This window comes from Macaca fascicularis, chromosome 16 (genome assembly GCF_037993035.2).
Source record: "Macaca fascicularis isolate 582-1 chromosome 16, T2T-MFA8v1.1".
NCBI lineage: Eukaryota > Metazoa > Chordata > Mammalia > Primates > Cercopithecidae > Macaca > Macaca fascicularis.
In genome coordinates this window covers 18,086,673-18,106,406 of record NC_088390.1, presented here as the reverse complement: position 1 = coordinate 18,106,406, position 19,734 = coordinate 18,086,673, and the positions used below count along the sequence as shown (strand labels likewise).

The following is a 19,734-nucleotide window of genomic DNA, read 5'->3' as shown; positions in this document are numbered from 1 at the left end:
CAGGTCTGCGGAACCACGTGGTGAGACCTTGAACGAGTTACCCAACATCTGTGAGCTTCGATGTCCATATCTGTAAAATGGGTATAAGGATATCATGTGTGTTACAGGTGTTGTAAGGACCAAATGAAATAAACTATGAAAAGCATTGGCAGAGTGCCTGACACCTATTCAGTAATGGTAGTTTTAGTAGCTGTTACTAGTATAGGCACACCCTTTTATTTTTTAAAAATCTTTTAAATTTGGCCGGGCGCGGTGGCTCAAACCTGTAATCCCAGCACTTTGGGAGGCCGAGACGGGTGGATCACGAGGTCAGGAGATCGAGACCATCCTGGCTAACACGGTGAAACCCCGTCTCTACTAAAAAAAATACAAAAAACTAGCCGGGCGAGGTGGCGGGCGCCTGTAGTCCCAGCTACTCGGGAGGCTGAGGCAGGAGGATGGCGTAAACCCGGGAGGCGGAGCTTGCAGTGAGCTGAGATCCGGCCACTGCACTCCAGCCTGGGCGACAGAGCGACACTCCGTCTCAAAAAAAAAAAAAAAAAATCTTTTAAATTTAATTTAATTTAATTTTTTGAGATGAAGTCTTGCTCTGTCACCCAGGCTGGAGTGCAGAGGTGTGATCTTGGCTCACTGCAACCTCTGCCTCCCAGGTTCAAGTGATTCTCGTGCCTCAGCCTCCCTAGTAGCTGGGATTACAGGCACGTGCCACCATGCCTGGCTAATTTTTGTGTTTTTAGTAGAGATGGGATTTTGCCATGTTGCTCAGGCTGGTCTCAAACTGTTGGGTTCAAGCGACCCACCCGCCTCGGCCTCCCAAAGGGTTGGGATTACAGGCATGAGCCACCATGCCCGGCCCTATTTTATTTTTAAGTAGGGATGGGGTCTTGCTATGTTGACCAGGCTGGTCTTGAACTCGTGGTCACAATAAATCCTCCCACCTCAGCCTCCCAAAGTGCTGAGATTACAGGCGTGAGCCACTGCACCTGGCCAGGCATGCCTTTTTAGATTGTAAAGTCCCATGAAAGGTACAACTATCTTAAATTAAATGGAACCCAATTTATGGCTAACCTTGAATTCCCTGGATAACAGCCAGGGAAACATTCCACTAACTTTATTCTCCCTACACTCTATTTTTAGTAAAACAGGGAAAACGTTAACTAGGTAGTTAATATTAGGTTGGTGCAAAAGTACTTGTGGTTTTTGCCATTAAAAGTAATGGCAAAAAAGTGTTTTAAAAAAGCAGTATTTCGGCCGGGTGTGGTGGCTCACGCCCGTAATCTCAGCACTTGGGAGGCTGAGGCGGGGGGATCACGAGATCAGGAGATCGAGACCATTCTGGCTAACATGGTGAAATCCCGTCTCTACTAAAAATACAAAAAAAAATTAGCCAGGCGTTGTGGTGGGCACCTATATAGTCCCAGCTACTTGGAAGGCTGAGACAGGAGAATCGCTTGAACCTGGAAGGCAGAGGTTGCACAGAGCCAAGATTGCACCACTGTACTACAGCCTGGGTGACAGGGCGAGACTCCATCTCAAAAAAAAAAAAAAAAAAAAAAAAAACCCTCACTGGATAGCATCTAGACACTGTACTATGCAAAAGATAGAAAAAAAATTAGCATGCTTTTCTGAGTGAATTTCTTTCAGTCATTTATTCAACAAACACTATTAGTCACCTAGCAGGCCTCCAGCACCAGGTAGGTTACGAAGATACAGTGGGGAACAAGGCCCATGGGGTCCCTGCTCTTAGGGCAAAAGCTTATATTTTAGGAACGGGGGAAAAATGTTTTCTTTTTAATTTTTTTTTTTTGGATGGAGTTTTGCTCTTGTCACTCAGGTTGAAGTGAAGTGGTGTGATCTCAGCTCAATGCAACCTCCACCTCCTAGGTTCAAGCGATTCTCCTGTCTCAGCCTCGGGAGTAGCTGGGATTACAGGCACCCGCCACCACACCCGGCTCATTTTTATATTTTAGTAGAGACAGGGTTTCGCCATGTTGGCCAGGCTGGTCTCAAACTCCTGACCTCAAGTGATTCGCCCGCCTTGACCTCCCAAAGTGCTGGGATTATAGGCGTGAGCCACTGGGCCCGGCCAAATGTTTAAAAAAGTAAATAAAATCATTATGGTTTGGGTTAAGTGCTATAAGGAACATCAAGATGGCACCGTGAGAGAAAATAACAGGGAGGCCTCTTTCAGTTAGGAGATTCAGAGGTCTCTCTGGGAAGGTGACATTTAATCTGAGACCTGAGGGAGCCAGCGCAGAAGAGCAGAGGAGAGCACATTCCTGGAAGCCAAGACAGCACAGGCAAAGGCCCTAGGCAGCAAAGAACTTGGCACGTACCAGGCACTGAGCAAAAGCCAGGGTGGCTGCAGCATGGTGGGGAGGAGGCTGGGAAGAAGCTAAGATGGGAGTAGTGACAAGGTCAGGGGCTGATTCATGCAAGACCATGCAGGTCAAGTGTTTAGATTTTTTTTTTATTTATTTATTTTTTTTTTTTTAGCGGAGTCTCGCTCTGTTGCCTAGGCTGCAGGAGTTGCAGTGGCGCAACTTGGCTCACTGCAAGCTCCACCTCCTAGGTTCACTGTCATTCTCCTGCCTGAGCCTCCCGAGTAGCTGAGATTACAGGCGCATGCCATCACACCTGGCTAATGTTTTTGTATTTTTATTAGAGACAATGCTTTGCCATGTTGGCAGGGCTGTTCTTGAACTCCTGGCCTCAAGTGATCCACCCTCCTTGGCCTCCCAAGGTGTTGGGATTACAGGCATGAGCCACTGAGCCCCTGCCTTCAGTTTGTTCTAAGGATGGTAGAAGCCATTGGATTTTTTGTTTGTTTGTTTTCTTTTTTTTCTTTGGAGACAGAGTCTCACTCTGTCGCCCAAGCTGGTGTGCAGTTGCAGTGGTGTGATCTCAGCTCACTGCAACCTCTGCCTCCTGGGTTCAAGTAATTCTCCTGCCTCAGCCTCCCAAGTAGCCAGGACTATAGGTGCATACCGCCACGCCTGGCTAGTTTTTTGTATTTTAGTACAGACAGGGTTTCACTGTGTTGCCCAGGCTGGTGTTGAACTCCTGAGCTCAGGCAATCTGCCCGCCTCAGCCTCCAAAGTGCAAGGATTACAGGAGTGAGCCACTGCACCTGGCCACCACTGGAGTTTTAAGTGTGTATGGGTGGGGAGGCGGGGAGACAGGACCTGATTTAATTTTTAAGAGATCTCCCAGCAAGATTCCACAAAGTGTGTTGTAGAAGGTGAGAGGCGACAGGCTGCCTCATCATTGCTGGTGGCTTTGTAAATAGTTCCACTTCCACTTGGCAAGATCTGTCAAAATTTAAAATGCACATGCCCTTTGGCCTAGCAATTCCTCTCTAGTTTATCTTGCAGATGGCTTATCCAGGTACAAAGTGACCCCTGTTTAAGAACGTCCACTACAAACTGTGTGTAATGGCACTAGATTGGAAACAACCTTGATACCCGCCTACAGGGAACTAGGAACCCACATCACGCTGCACCTGAGTGATGGAATGAGCCAGCGGAGAGGGCGAGCTGATGACTCAGGAGGAAAGGAGACACCAAAGGCAGGTGCTTGGAGGGTAGCTGGACAGATGTGACAATCATGCACAATGTTTAACACAAGACTCTTGGAAAGACACACATGTAACTTCGAAGCGGCTGGGGCCTCTGGAAGGGAAGGACAGAGGCCAGGAGTGCGTGAGCCTCTTTTCTGTGTGCCCTGCATTCTGCTTAAACATCTGTTTTTAATGCAATGAGCAGAAATTAACATAAGCCTAATAAATATATAAATGACAAGAAAGTACATAATTAGATGCCAGATAAACAGGGCAGATAAGGACTAAAATCAAAGATGCTTGGGGTTTGGAGCTAGTACCTGAGAAGTATCCGTCAGGACTCTCTGGGTCAGGTCATCAAGAGGGCGAGTGCCTGATTGGGTGAAGAGCATCTAGGGACTCCAGGGTCCCTGGGATGCGGCCAGACCTCGGGAGCACCTGACCCAGACATCTCAGCATTCCCCAACAGCTTGTCCCCATGGGTCGTCTTCCATCCTCTTTCTCTCTGGGGATGGGCTTTACCAGCTTCTCCCATATTCCAGAGGGAATACCTGGCACCCAGCACCCCACTGGGAAAGGGTGATGGGATTTCCTCCTGCCCAGTCCCTGCAGGGGCAGGATGGGAGAAAGGCAAGAGTGGGGTGTCCCGGCAGGGCACAAGCACGTCTACCTCACACTGTCCATGCCCTGTCATGCCCAGGCCTGGCCCTTCAGAGGGACAGGGCCTCAGCTCCATTAAACTTTCCAAATGTCCAGAGGAAAACAAACAGAGAGGAGATTCATTCACATGTGGGCCCTGGGGTGCAGGACCCACCAAGACAGGAACATCTGCTCAATCTCAGAGTTTCAAGCAGCAAGGTTTGGAGTTGCTTGGGGTTAGCTCTTAATCTGAATGTTCTTGACTGTCATTTTCCATGCACTTACTACGTGCCAGGCCCTGTATCAAGCACAAAAGGTTCTCTAATGGATCCATCTTCACAGCAACCCTATGGAGTAGGAACTACTATCATTCCCATTTTACAGGTGGGTAAATGGGCATCTAGAACTCAAAGTCACTGGCCGAAGGTCAGGCAGCTGGTAGGTGGCAGCGTTGAGATCTGAACACAGGCTGACTAAATCTCAGCTCTCGAGTTCGCCTGTGCCCTCCATGCCTCATCCAGACATCCTGCTGGCAAGCATTTGGCTTCCTTGCCCTTACAGGGCAGGGCAGGCTGGACAATCAGGACTTGAGCCCTGCAAAGGGTATTGGCTGGGTTTGGATGCTGCCTGTCTGGCATGCAGGGCAAACTTCTGAGACTGCACCACCTCTGTGGCTTGACCTGGTGGAATTGCCAGTGACAGCTCGGTGCTCCCAGCCCAGGCTGTTCACGTAAGCCCAGCCTGGCCATCTCCCAGCCATGATGTTAGGCTGAGGGTCAGTGTAGACCCTGAGGTGGCTCGATCAGACTGAAGGGCCACTGTGAGAAGGAGAGTTCTTGCTCTCTCCATCCTGCTAGATGCAGACAAGGAAGCCCGTGTCCTTGACTGCGACCAGAAGAGAATCAAGCTCTGGGGAGATGCTGAGGACGGCAGAGCCCAGAGGCAGAAGGAACTCACGTCCTTGAAGCTCTGCTGATAAGCACCCCTTCCTTGCAGTGCCAATGATCACGCCACTAAATGCCCTTGTTGTTTGCCGCAGGGGCTCAGCTTACCTCCGGCTTCAGCTGTAGCCGTGAGAGACCGTAGCTGGCAGTGTCCTATCTCATTACTCACTTTCTGCCTCAGATGTCTCTGAAGCCAAAGAAGCCCACCCAGCCCAAAAGCCAGGTGGCGAGGAAGCTAATCCCCCTGGGATCTCCCTCAGCTGGTGGGGGGATCAATGCCTCAGGCTCCTGTCCTTAGATGGTCACTTCTGGGAGGCATTCTGGACACTTCCGAGGCCCAGGGGGATCCTCCCTCATCACCTGCGGCAGCAGTCTCCGTGACACACCTGTGTGTTGGTTCTTCCCGGCCTTTCTTACTCCAGCTTCCTGAAGCCACCTCTCAAACCGGCCAGCTGCATGCAAGGCCCTGCCTTACCTCTGCTTCCCGCCAGTTTGGGGCCAGCTTCCCTTACCCGCAGGTACAGTATCCTTTCTGGTGGCACTGTCCTGGGGTGACCATTCTCACGATCCCCCTCAAACCCATCCTCACGGGGGTGGATTCCTTCCTAAATGTAGACCTGCCCCAAATACATCTCAGACAGAAGCCTCCTCAGCTCCCACTGCTTCTCTGGCCATCCTGACTGACTGTGGCGAGGCCCGGCCACATCCTGAGCCCCACCCTGCACCACACACCTTTGACCTCGTCCAGGGACCCTGTGCTCCTCAACGGCGAGTGCAGGCAGGCATTCCCAATGTACCTCCAGGCCTTTGCTCACACCATTCCCTCCTCCTGGGAAGCCTTTTCCTTCTGCTGGATGGCAACTTCTAGTCATCTCTCAGTGAGTCTGCACCAAGTTCCCCTCATCCCAACACTCACAGGAAGGCCCTCAGCTACGACAGTCCTCCATTTGTTAGGAACATACTCCAGCCTGACACCGAACCAAATGCGTTACATTCATGGTCCCACTTGATTCCTGCGAGGGCCTGGGCAGGGGGGTCATGGCCATCGTCTCCATCTGACAGATGAGGAAACGGAGGCATAGAAGGCTTGACCCTTGGTTGGGTTTAGATGCTCCTGTCGTGTGCAGGGCAAACTTCCGAGACTACAGTGCCTCCGGGGTGTGGCCCCACTGGACAGCTGGACAGACTTATATGCCGGTCACAACTCAGTGCTTGACCCTCCCGGGCCACTCATCTAAGCCACCATGACCTGCAGCTGGGATCTGAACCCAGGCCGCCTGACTGACCTAAGCAGAAAAGGAATCTTTAGAGGCTACTGGACAGCCCCCAGGGTTGGTGGGTTGCAGAAGCAAAAGCCAGGAGCCGTCTGATGTATCGCCTCTGACACAGGACCCTTAAAGCTGCCACCACACCCCCAGCTGTGTCCACTGCCACTTGTGCACACCCCTAAGCCTCGGGGTGCCCTCCTACCATCCACAGGCCTTATTTTATTGTTCCTCGGGTCACCGGCTTCTTGTCTCCTTGTGTCTTGACTATGGGGGTGTGTGCTGGTCACTCCAAAGGGACCACATCTTGTCTGTCTCTGTTCCTAGTGAGCACAGGACATATGCCCAACATTAATAGGTACTTGTCTCAGCAAAGGTTTGTTACATAAGTGCAAGATTCAGGGAAAGAACCGCCACTAATGTGGAGGTTGTAAACTAGTGCTCTCTGATGAATTTTGTTGGGTTAAGCGTGGTATTTAAACATTAGCAAATCCCTCGTGGAGTAATCTGGATTCCTGGCTTTTCCAGGAAAATGAGAAGATCTGGAACACTCAGCCTGTACTTCCCCTCGCCACAAACTCCCACTCAACCCATGGCGCTCCAGGCCCTGCAGGTGTGCGTGAGGGCGGGCTGGGCGGCCACTCACGTTCATCATGTTGTCAATCTGGTTGTTGCCTAGCGACAACACCTGCAGCTTGACGAGGGCGTCCAGGGAGTCGATCTTGGAGATCCGGTTGTTGAACAAGCTCAGGTCCTCCAGGTTCACCAGTGTGTCCAGCCCCTCAATGGTCTCAATGTTATTGAAGGACAGATCTGGGAAGAAGAGAGGGTTGTGAGGGTCTGCTGCCTGGGTCAGGGGATGGGCTGTCCTGAAATAAAATCATCAGGGCTACTGAGTGCCCTGTGAGCCAGCACCAAGCTGCCAGGGCCGGAATTTGACTCACTATCTAATAGTTTGTGAATTTTTTTAGAAGCGGGTGTGGATTCTTTCCTGCCGCCTTAAATGTTCACCGCCCTCTCCAGTTCTGCCAATCATCCTCCTGGCTGGGGACATGCGGGCAAGTACTGTTGTCTATGCTCTGTCATAGTTCCGGGAAGAAAATGCTGACCTTCAGGTCTGAAGCAGTGCCCTTGGGGGTCACGGGTAGACAGTGGTGGAGTGTCCCCTTTCCTCACACTGTGGCATTTTAGCAAGACCACCTCCTGTCTGCTTTGCATTTACGAGTTTATCAAGCACTCATGTGTATGTCCTCTGACAGCAGCCCTGAGTGGTAGTTTGGAATTTGTCTCCCTGTTTGATCATTTGGGAAGCAGAAGCTCAGAGAGACTCGGTGATTTGCCCAAAGCCACACAGCTAACCACGGTGGGGCCAGAGTTCATCTAAGGCTTCTCCCTGGACATGTGGTAGGTCAGTTTCTTCCACCTCCCTCACAGCTGTCTCAGGCTCCCTCATCAACTGTAACCTCAACCCCAACCGAGACTTCAGACTAATTCCACATCTTTGGGAATAAAAGTACCATCTTTTTTTTTTTTTTTTTTTTCCGAGACAGGGTCTCACTCTGTTGCGCAGGCTGGAGTGCAGTGGTGCAATCACAGTTCATTGCATCCTTGACCTCCTGGGTTCAAGTGATCCTCCTGCTTCAGCCTCCTGAGTAGATGGGACCACGCGCCACCACATCCAGCTAATTTTTTAGAATTTTTCTTATAGAAACAGGCTCTCACCATATTGCCCAGGCTAGTCTCAAACTCCTGGGCTCAAGTGATCCTCCCGCCTCGGCCTCCCAAAGTGGGGATTATAGGTGGGGATTATAGGTGTGAGCCACCATGCCTGGCCTAAAAGTACTTTTTCCGCACCACAGGTTTTCAGGCTTAGTTGGCAGGTAGGGCTGTTATCTTGTCCTGGAACACCAATGGCCTAGAAGCCAAAAATGAGCATTTTTCCTAGGCTTGGAAATACGAGCATGATAACCACAGTGATCACATTTAAAAGGTGATTTGGGGCTGGGTGTGGTGGCTCACACCTGTAATCCTAGCACTCTAGGAGGCTGAGGTGGGTGGATCACTTGGGGGGTCAGGAGTTCAAGACCAGCCTGACCAACCTGGTGAAACCCCGTCTCTACTAAACATACAAAAATTATCTGGGCATGGTGGCACATGCCTGTAATCCCAGCTACTCAGGAGGCTGAGGCACGAGAACCACTTGAACCTTGGAGGTGGAGTGAGCCAAGATTGTGCCACTGTACTCCAGCCTAGATGACGAAGTGAGACTTTGTGTCAAAAAAAAAAAAGTGATTTGGGAGTTGAGTTTAACCACATCTTAACTGAGCCTCCTCTGCATATGAGGGGATGCTCACCTGTTGACATTGAGACCAATGATAACTGTCCTTTCTCTATGCCAGGCCCTTTAAGTGCATTACCTTGTTTAATCCTCATAGCAGAGATATCATACCATTTTATAGATGAGGAAACGGAGATTCAAATGGGCCTTATGGTAATATGCTCAAGGTAGCACAGCCCATAAAGGAATTGAGGTTCAGGTCAGGTGTGTTGGCTCACTACTATAATCCTGGCACTTTGGGAGGCGGAGGCAGGTAGATTGCTTGAGGCCAGCAATTGGAGATCAGCCTGGTCAACATGACAAAACCCTGTTTCTACTAAAAATACAAAACATTAGCCAGGCATGGTGGCACACACCTGTAATCCCAGCTCCTTGGGAGGCTGAAGCATGTGAATCATTTGAACCCGGGAGACGGAGGCTGCAGTGAGCCGAGATTGTGCCACTGCACTCCAGCCTGGGCGACAGAGCGAGACTCTGTCTCAAAAACAAAAAGAAACTGAGGTTCACAGAGTGGACTATCTTGTGCAGAGCCAGTGTGTTGGCTGAGCTGGGGTTTGAACGGGGGTCTAACAAATGACAGGCCTGCACGCTTCCTTCCCCACCGCGCCACCGGGTTCTGTTCTTGGGAGGCTTAGCCCCCCCGCTAGTGGTGTGCTAGCAAGTGTTTACCAATGCGGGCGGAGGAAAACCCCTGATTTGAGGTGCTTGCTCATTTCTGTGGTGTAAATACTCCCACTGTGGCCAATTTCAAGCTACCAGCGTGGCATCCCTGGAAGCAAAGTTGAGAAGAGCTGTGTACAGCCAGTGCTAGCCAGCTCCAGCACATCCTCAGCCCCGTGCACGTCAGTGTGAGAGGTCGTGCTGAACCATGGGAGTGCCACCTCCCTAACCCCCATCCTCGGCACCCCAGGGACCCAGCTTTTCTAGCTGTGGTTGGGTCCCTGGGCATCTAGTGCCATGGCTGGACAAAGACCAGCTTCTGACTATACTCTGAGGGGCAGCATGACCTCTTACCAGAGCCTGCTGTCACTGCTCTAGCACCCCCATCCCAGGGAGCACTGGCTGTCCGTCCAGTGACCCTTGGAAGCATGGATGGCCACTGCAAGGGGTCGAGGGAATGAGCTGACTAGGAAGTGTGTGTGTAGGGGCGCCAAGTAGTAGGAAGATAAGCTTTTGTTAGGGAGGGAACGAAGACCAGTATTCAAGTTTCTCTCTGGGTAAGCAGACAGAAACAGGGGGCTGTCATGGGGCTCAGTGGCACTTGCTTTATGTCTGAGAGACAGCCAGGCCAGGGAGCTCCTGCTTAAAACCATGGCATTCAGGAATCAGCATTAATGGGTGCTAGGGTGCAGAGAAATGAGAAACCTGGGACAAGAGACCTGGGCCCAGGTGTCAGAGGACCTGGCTGTGGTTTGGTTCTGCTACCTATAGCACATGGCTCCATCAAGCTGGTCAGCCTCCCTGAGCCTCAGTAGCTGCATGTGTGAAATGGCAGCATAACCCTGCCTGTGGGTTTGCTGTGGGCTTGCAACTGTTAGCACAAAGGAGGTTGGGAGTGTTTGGCAAACTGGGAGGCTCATGATGCCCCAGGGTGCCCTTATTACCAGGAGACCACCTGATAGGATGGAGGGAATGTGGGCTGTGAGGTCAGACAGGTGTCAGGGTGAGTCCCAGCTCTGATACTTCTCGGTCGTGCAGCTTTGGGCAAGTGCCTGGGGCTCTCTGAGTCTCAGCTCCTCTTCTGTAGGTTGGGATTATAACAGATGCCCAACTCTTAGTATTAAAATGGAGGTTAAACAAGACAGTGCATAAGGAGCTCTCAGGCCCATGACCTTTTCCCTGCTAGGGGCCCACTGGCCCTCACCAGATGTGAGGATGCTCCTAAGAGGCCAGCAGAAGGAACACCTCATCAAAACCCTCCATGGCCTTGGCAGTGAGGCCTGATGCGGTGCAGTGACCTTAGTTTGCTCATCTCTATGATGGAGATGCTGTGTGAACTGAAAGACTCATATGGAAAGCATACAGGCCCCACTTAGCATGTAGTTAAGTGCTTGAAACACACTAGCCTCTGTGACGATTATTCCTGGTTTGATCTGGGTCCCACCAGCCAATGATTACCTGTCGATGGTTATCTGTCAGCCTGAGTCTAGATTAAATAGGAGTCCATAGCTGCCCCTTTGTGCCCCATCCAGACTGAAAGTTTGGGCAGGTAAGAGCAGAATATTCTGTGGTCCTGTGTCTGAGCACATCTTTGCTGTGTTTTGCCCAGCACAAGCCCTAGGCTTTTAAAAAATAGCAGCTTTCTTGCTCCCAACAGGCAGAGCTTCTGCCGTACCCTGGCTAATGATGGCCCAGCAGCTGAGTGTCACATACAATTATTGTCTCCTGGGAAGGCAATAACCTTGGCAGGGTGTCACCTTTGATTAGGGTGGACACACACAGGAAAGGGCCTTACCCAGCCAGACCAGGTGTGTGAGGTTCTCCAGGCCCTCGATCTTCTCAATGATGTTATTGTCCAGCTGCAGCTTCCTCAAGTTCTCAAACTGCCAGAGGTTGTCTATGCGGAGGATGTCTGAAATAATGGAAGCTGATTCCAGCCTCAGGTTAGGGTCAGAGTTTTGTGCTAGTGTACTGGAGGAGTGAGGCAGAACCATACAAAAGGAATCTACCACTCTTCTGCCTTGCCCTGGAGTACGCAGGCACCCTGCAGATGTGGACTGAGCATCGAGGAACCTTGTGTCCCTGTGAGGTGGGCGGGGATCGGTACTGCCACCCAGAGCCACAGAAAGACCTAATAGGTCTACTAGTGTGGGGCTAAGAAGTCGTTGGTGTGGGAGTGAACTGGACCTGGCCTGGGCAGGAGACTCATTTGTGCTGTCTCTGAGGCCGGGCCAGGGCCTCTCCAGGAGGCTGGTTCACCTTGGGACACAGGACACAGGCAGAGGCCTTCCTTCCACAGTGTGATAAACAGAATGAAAACATGTATCTCTGTTGGTGGGAGGGTTGATTACCTCATTCAGCCTTTTTGGAGCGTTGTTTGGCAATGTTTATTGAAATATTTCAAGTCGGTGCCCTTTGACCTATAATTTCTCTACATGAAATCTGTCTCCACACTTGTGTATATGTCCAAAGAAATCCCTCAGGCACATAAGGGTCAGAAAAGCTCCCAAATGTCCATACGTAGGGGATGAGATAAGTTATCCATGCAAGAACGAGTTCCTGATGTCATGGAAGTGCCTGGCCCCTGTGGCCTGTGAAGACCACCCACGCCAGCTACACAGCTGGTTCATTCCATTTGCTAGGTAAGCCAGAGTTTGGTTTTTGTCACTGGCAATCAGGAGAGTTCTGAATAACACATATGTATAAGTAAATATGTACTGTGTATATAACACTCTAGAGGCCAAACTTATCCGCCAGCTTTTCCCAGAAGCCACATACAGCTCTGTTGTTTATACGCTCCTTTTTTCCGTATTTGCTTTTGTAATGATTTCTAAAATTTATAAAATTAGAATATGCTCATTAAGGGTGAGCGCGATGGCTCACACCTGTAATCCCAGCACTTTGGGAGGCCGATGCAGGCGGATCACAAGGTCAACAGATCGAGACCATCCTGGCCGACGTGGTGAAACGCCATCTCTACTAAAAATACAAAAAATTAGCTGGCTGTGATTGTGCATGCCTGTAGTCCCAGCTACTCAGGAGGCTGAGGCAGGAGAATCGCTTGAACCTGGGAGGCAGAGGTTGCAGTGAGCCAAGATCGCACCACTGCAATCCAGCCTGGTGACAGAGTGAGACTCCATCTCAAAAAAAACAAAAAGAAGCTCATAAAAGAACTAAAATAATACAGAAATGAAAGGAGTTTTGAAAATTGGTGCTAGGCCGGGCGCAGTGGCTCAAGCCTGTAATCCCAGCACTTTGGGAGGCCGAGACAGGTGGATCACGAGGTCAGGAGATCGAGACCATCCTGGCCAACCCGGTGAAACCCCGTCTCTACTAAAAAATACAAAAAACTAGCCGGGCGAGGTGGCGGGCGCCTGTAGTCCCAGCTACTCGGGAGGCTGAGGCAGGAGAATGGCGTGAACCCGGGAGGCGGAGCTTGCAGTGAGCTGAGATCCGGCCACTGCACTCCAGCCTGGGCGACAGAGCAAGACTCCATCTCAAAAAAAAAAAAAATTGGTGCTGTGGGCCAGGCGCGGGGGCTCACGCCTGTAATCTCAGCACTTTGGGAAGCTGAGGCAGGTGGATCACGAGGTGAGGAGATGGAGACCATCCTGGCTAACACAGTGAAACACTGTCTCTCCTAAAAATACAAAAAAATTATTTGAGGCAGGAGAATGGTGGGAACCCAGGAGGCAGAGCTTGCAGTTAGCCAAGATTGCGCCACTGCACTCCAGCCTGGGCGACAGAGCAAGACTCCATCTCAAAAAAAAAAAAAAAAAAAAGAGAGAAAGAGAGAGATAGAGACCATCCTGGCCAACATAGTGAAACCCCATGTCTACTAAAAATACAAAAATTAGCTGGGCGTGATGATGCATGCCTGTAATCCCAGCTACTCTGGAGGCTAAGGCAGGAAAATCGCGTGAACCCAGGAGGCAGAGGTTACAGTGAGCCTAGATTATGCCACTGAACCAGCCTGGGCGACAGAGTGAGACTCCATCTTAAAAAAAAAACCAAAACAATTTGGTCTTGTGGCCGGGCACGGTGGCACACACCTGTAATCCCAGCACTTTGGGAGGCCGAAGCCGGTGGATTGCTTCAGACCAGGAGTTTGAGACCAGCCTGGCCAACGTGGATAAACACTGTCTCTATAATAAAAATACAAAAATTAGCTGGCATCCCTGTAGTCCTAGCTACTCAGGAGGCTGAGGCAGCAGAATCACTTGAACCCAGGAGGCAGAGATGCAGTGAGCCAAGATCATGCCACTGCACTACAGCCTGGGTGACAAAGACTCTGTCTCTAAATAAAGAAATAAAAATAAAAATTGGTGCTAAGGCGTTGTGCCTCAGAAGAGCCTGAGCCGGCCAGTCTGCTGCATCCCTGCCATGTTCCCCACTGCGTCCCCTGCCAGGACCGACTGACCTGAGCTGGGCTGCCATGGACCACAGCCCCTGCTGCGGGAGTGGCTGCCCACCTACAACCTAGGGGCTGGCCAGGGCACTACGCACTCAGCTCGCATGGCTACGGTGTCACCCCTGCTGCCCACCCCTTGCTGCTGCCCACCCTCCCCTTATGTCATCACAGGGATACCCACCCACCACCCCAGGGTCTACAACGGCCACAGCCGGACTATCACTTGGTACCCTGCCAATGCCATCGTCATCATGAGAGGCTGTCCCGTCTGCAGGGACAGGGTGCTGGAGGACTGCTTCACTTTCCTGGGAATCTTCCTGGCCATCATCCTGTTCCCCTTTGGGTTCATCTGCTATTTTGCCTTGAGGAAGTGAAGATGCCCCAACTGCGGAGCAGCCTTTGCTTAAAGGGAACGCCACACCTGGCTTTTCTACACCCAGCTGTCTTTTTCTAATGTACAATAGTTTTATTTGATTAAGCTTCAGGACTGTTTTGTAAAGTGAGGTGGGATAGATGTGGCACGCGGGAGCTGCGGTTTCCTGGAGCATGGAGAGGCAGCGCTGCTGCTCCTGAGGTTAATGACACCTCAATAAAGCACTGCTTTTATTTTTTGCAGTCTTCAATTTGAGAAAGGTGAGATATAATGTTTTCAATAAATGAGATTCATACCATTAAAAAAATAAATAAATAATAAAAATACAAATTGGTGGCCAGGTACAGTGGCTCACGCCTGTAATCCCTGCACTTCGAGAGGCTGAGGCGGGGGGATCACGAGGTCAAGAGATTGAGACCATCCTGGCCAACATGGTGAAACCCCATCTCTACTAAAAATACAAAAATTAGCAGGGCATGGTGGCGGGCGCTTGTAGTCCCAGCTACTTGGGAGGCTAAGACAAGAGAATCACTTGAACCCGGGAGGTGGAGCTTGCAGTGAGCCGAGATCGCGCCACTGCACTCTAGCCTGGCGACAGAGCGAGACTCCATCTCACAAAAAAAAAAAAAAAAAGCCAGGCACTGTGGCTCACACCTGTAATGCTAGCACTTTGGGAGGCTGAGGTGGGCAGATTGCCTGAGCTCAGGTGTTTGAAACCAGCCTGGGCAATGTGGTGACACCCCGTCTCTACTAAAATAAAAAATAAATTAGCCAGGCGTGGTGGCATGTGCCTGTAGTTCCAGCTACTCAGGAGGCTGAGGCAGGAGAATTGCTTGAACTCGGGAGGTGGAAGTTGCAGTGAGCCGAGATCGCGCCACTGCACTCCAGCACTCCAACCTGGGCAACCGTCTCTACAAAAACAAACAAACAAAAAACAAAAAACAAAACACCATACAGTCCAGCTGCATTTTCAATATTCATTCAGAGGGGCAGAGCCTGCCTGTGAGGTTGTGAAAGTCCCACTGGGAAAGTGGGGAACCCCTCCTAGCTCCCCTCCCTGCACAAAGGTCTGGGGAGGACTGGGTTCTCTGACCCAGGTCCCGAGGGGCCCACTGCCCTTCCCCTAGAGCTGGATTGCTGAGTTGTGCCTCTCCTGGGTTCCCAGGGCTGGGTGGGACGGCCCTTCCCCTAGAGCTGGATTGCTGCCTTGCGCCTATCCTGGGTTCCCAGGGCTGGGTGGGATGGCCCTTCCCCTAGAGCTGGATTGCTGCGTTGCACCTCTCCTGGGTTCCCAGGGCTAGGTGGGACTGGTGCCTGTTCTCCAGCTCCCTGTTTGTGGCCAGATTTCCCAGAACGATACTGGCCACAATTCCCACCTGTGCTTCCAGTGTGGGGCCAGTTCTGCCCCAGCCTCCCAGCCACCTCCCATCCCTGGGTTGGATTTTCCAGGTGCCTTTTCTCGCCCTGATCTGACAGCACCCCAGCAGTAGCACTCCCCCTGTGGCTCCTGCACACCTGGTGCTCTGCCACACATGCCAGCACACTGGCTTTTTCCTAGGTGTCAGCAGTTCAGGAGGAGAAGCCAAAACAATACAACAAATCAGGATGTACTTGGCAGTTAGCTCTAAATAAGTTACCCGCATGACAGGACTGCCAAAAAAGCCGATTTAACCTTCAGCAAAGATACTAAATCTGCCTCCGTGGCCACCACCTCGGCCGGGCCTGTGGCCATCACTCCCTGGAGTACAGCAGTGGCCGTCTTACTAGATCCTTGCCTCAGCCCCTGGCCTCCACAGTCTATCCTCATGCAGCCAGCAGGGTCCTGTGAAATCCTAAGTCCCATCCTGTCCCACTTCTCTTCAGGACCCTCCTGGGGTCCCCACCTCACTCACTGTAAGAGCCAAACACCTTCCATTGGCTCCAAGCTGACAGCAGCTGACCCCATGACCTCCCTGACCTGTCTCCACACTGGCTTCCTCAGCAGGGCTGATCAGGTGGGGTCTAGCCTGCCCCAGGCCCTTTGCACTGGCTGTTCCACTTTCCCCGGTGGATCTGCACAGCGGCTCTCTCCTTTGCCTACCTCCTTGCTAAATACCTCCTTGCTAAATTGTTACCTTCTTGGTGAAGCCCTTGGCCACCCTGTAAAACGCTATACTCCACCCCCAATTTCCCTTTTCTCCTTTCCTTCCTTTTTGCCTCCACAGCACATGTTACCTTTAGCAAATAGTATTATTTTCCTTCTTCATTTTATTTCTTTGTCCCCTGCCAAGTTGAATGTCAGCTCCATGAGGGCAAGGCTTTTTGTCTTTTTTGCTCATAGTTGAATCCCTAGTGCCTAGAACAGTACCTGGCATGTAACAGACAGGTGCTCAATATTGGCTGCATGAACCTCAGGTGGGGGAGGGGAAACAGGGAAAGCAGTCAGCTGCAAAAGCCCCTTCCTGCCGCACCTCTTCTGTGCCCCTTTACCCCTCTAGGGGCTGCGGCTCAGGGCCCTCCCTGTTTGGGTGGTCAGCCCCGGCAGCCTGTGGACTTCGTGGGGCTGTGCCTGGGCCGTGCCTGACTTGCCCACTGTCGTGTCCCTGGCTCTGGCAGCAGGGCTGGACTGAGGCAGGGTCTCAATACCTCCTTGTTGGTGACTGGATGCCGGCCAGCGTAGGGGCCCCAAGACAGAGCAGGAATATGAATCAGACCAGGTCACTCTGCTGTGGCCTTGCCTGCGCACGATACAAGGGGGGTCTCAGGATCCCTGCCCACCTCTCTCACCGCCCTCGTACTGCCTCTGCCTTGACTTACTGTGCCGCAGCTCGCTGGCCTTCCTGTGCGAGCCAGGCACTGTGCATGTGCTGTCTCACCTTGTCCCCCCACCCAATGCTTGAGACAGGGATGACAGCCATCCCATTTCACAGACGGGACATTGAAGCAGTAAGGGTCCGCCTGGTCCTGAGCCATATCTTCCCATTCCTGACGTGCCTCCCTGCCTCATGGGCCTGTGCCCCTCCTGCTACCAGCCTGTCTTTGGTGACCCCTTCCCTAAAGCTGCCCTCCCAGTGTCCACTCTCCCTCCTTCTCCTACACTTCCTACCCTCTGCTTCTGGCTACGTGGCATTTCCTAGGCTCTGCCTGCCAGGGACCCCCACTCCAAGGACGCCCACGTGGAGTTGTGTGATGGAAACAGCATAGTCTTGAGGGCTCACTTAGATTTGGCATGGGACAATTTTATCTTGTTTTCTATTCTTATTCAGAATCAGGGGTATTGTGGATATTCAAATGATGAAGACACTAAGCATGATGCTTTACAAACATCTGTGCTGCTCCTATGCCTTCTAACCTGGGTAGGCCCTAATGCTGATGTGGGAACCTCGACCATGGACTTTGTGTGGAATCCTGGGGCTTGAAGACGGAGCAGAGAAAGCCAGGGAGGGCCCCACCCTGGCCACCACTCCTGAACCCTGGATACATACTCCGAAAGTCCAGCTGCAGGGACAGAACATCCTTGAAGAGGATGCCCTCCTGCTTGGCCAGCTGCCCGGCCTCCTCCTGGGGGCCCTGCTCCCCGACAGCCAGCTTGAGCATGTCATCATCCATCACCTTCGGCTCCATCGAGTCACACAGCCGGTTCATCTTCTCCCACGTTTTCCCTAAAAAACACCGCATTCCTCTTTCACAGCCTGCTTCTTTCTCTGTTTGAGGGCAGGGTCTGGCTGAGGTTTTCCCCAGTGTCTTTGTGGCCACTGGCACTCTGAGGAATGCCCTACTCCCGGCCCTGGGTCTGCTGCATCTCGGGGTTTGTATACTTACACCAAGGCTGCTCCAGGGCTTCCTGGCAACCACCTGGGCCTGTCCACAGGGTTTCATCCCTTGACCCTATAGCCACAGCTGGGACCCTCGCTGGACCCACTGGACTGGTGTCCACACTGGTCTCCTTAGCCTGTGATCTTGGCTCATCTTATGACTGTGGCCCTGTGTCAGGCCTCTGACTTTGTGTGCCCATCCTCATTTGGGCGTGTGGGTACCAACCACGGACTGTGCTCCCTGGGCAGCCCCAGCCAGGCCTGTCAGCCTGCAGCTCCTCTTCCTTGAGCACCTCATCCCCTCCAGGCAGTCATGTGTGTACGCCCCCTACCACACCACAAGCTTCTCCTGGAGCAGAGGAGACCCAGGCTGACCCTTCACATCCTCCCCGTGGGAGATGTGAACTTGAGGCTGTGGAATGAGAGTGCCCGTCGGAGCTGGCTGCTTGAGCTGGGTAGAAATAGGGAGTGTGGAATGACTGGGTTAAGCAGAGAGCAAGAGGGGGAGGAGGCAGATGCACAGAGAAAAGCAGAGATGGGAACCTGGGAACCAGAAAACTAACGACAAAGGACAGACAGATCGACACAGACAGAGGCTGCCTCCTTCTTGCAGGCTTTCCAGTCCCTAATGTCCCTAGGTCTAGGCCTCATGAGTTTCCTGTTTCTCACATGAAATCCTCTGTTACTGAAGCCAGCTCCAGTAGGTTATTTTTTAATTAATTAATTAATTAATTTTTTTTTAAACAGAGTCTCGCTCTGTCGCCCAGGCTGGGGTGCAATGGCACAGTTTTGGCTCACTGCAACGCCTTGATTCAAGTGATTCTCCTGCCTCAGCCTCCCGAGTAGCTAGGATTGCAGGCGTCCACCACCATGTCTGGCTAATTTTTTTGTATTTTTAGTAGAAACGGGGTTTCACCATGTTGGCCAGGCTGGTCTCAAACTCCTGACCTCAGGTGATCCACCTGCCTCGGCCTCCCAAAATGCTAGGATTACAGGCATGAGCCACCATGCCCGGCTTCCAGTAGATTCTGTTACTAATGGTCCAGGGGGAAATGACTGAGACACTACAGCACAGCGGGGATCTGTAGATTTGGTCAGTCACACTGTGAGGCTGACTCCAGTGGCTGTTCGTGGCTGGACCACATTCTCATCCTTAACCCTCTTGGTGAGGACATCCAGGAGGGATATTTTCCCCCACTTTCCGCCCCTGATTCTTGCCTCCCTGCTGGCCCTACTTCCTATCTTTGTCCACATGCCTCCCCAGCATCCAGGCCTCCCTGAACCTCCTGTCCTTCTGCTCTGCTGGCCCCTGATGCTAGGCAGCCCCTGTGCTCTGCTTTTCATTCCACTGGGCACTGCTGGAGCCCTGGTACAGGGCTGATGGTGTCCGGTGAAAAGCCAGGTTGGGCCATACAATCCTGTTACCTGGTCTTAGAGACTTCCCTCTAAGACTGCCCTCCTCTTTCCTACCCAACCATCCACTTGGATGCAGCTTCTGCAAATATGCATCCTCTGCCCTCATAAAATGTCCCAATGAGCTCTTGTGTACACTTCTCTCTTGCTTCCAGGGGAGGTATAGCCTCCACACCCTTCAACCCCTACCCCTTCTCCACCTGTGCCTTCTGTCCTCCCAAGACCTTGGTCCTTTTCTTCCTACTCTCTCCAATCTGTTCACACTGGCTCCACCTCGTTGGGGTGACTGATTCTACCCCCAAAGACAGTTCCAGCCCTCGGCCTCTCTCTCTAGCTCC

General features: G+C 51.9%; 1 protein-coding gene and 1 pseudogene across 10 annotated transcripts in view; one reads left to right on the top strand and one right to left on the bottom strand.

The window, feature by feature from the left end:
* Positions 1–19,734, bottom strand: part of DRC3 (dynein regulatory complex subunit 3) — a 47,912-nt gene that overhangs the window by 25,448 nt on the left and 2,730 nt on the right. For 9 of the 10 annotated variants that reach the window (XR_012425324.1, XR_012425323.1, XR_012425322.1 and 6 more), the window contains exons 3-5: positions 17,654–17,830; positions 11,201–11,317; positions 7,054–7,220 (exon numbers count right to left, since the gene is read on the bottom strand). Coding sequence is in view for 6 of the 10 variants with exons in the window: in XM_065532297.2 (XP_065388369.1) it covers positions 7,054–7,220; positions 11,201–11,317; positions 17,654–17,813 (444 nt within the window). In the remaining 4 variants the exon portion in view is untranslated. The remainder of the gene's footprint in view (positions 1–7,053; positions 7,221–11,200; positions 11,318–17,653; positions 17,831–19,734) is intronic. The other variant, XM_065532300.2, reaches the window with a different exon arrangement.
* On the top strand, positions 11,456–14,338 carry LOC102125288 (membrane protein BRI3 pseudogene; annotated as a pseudogene).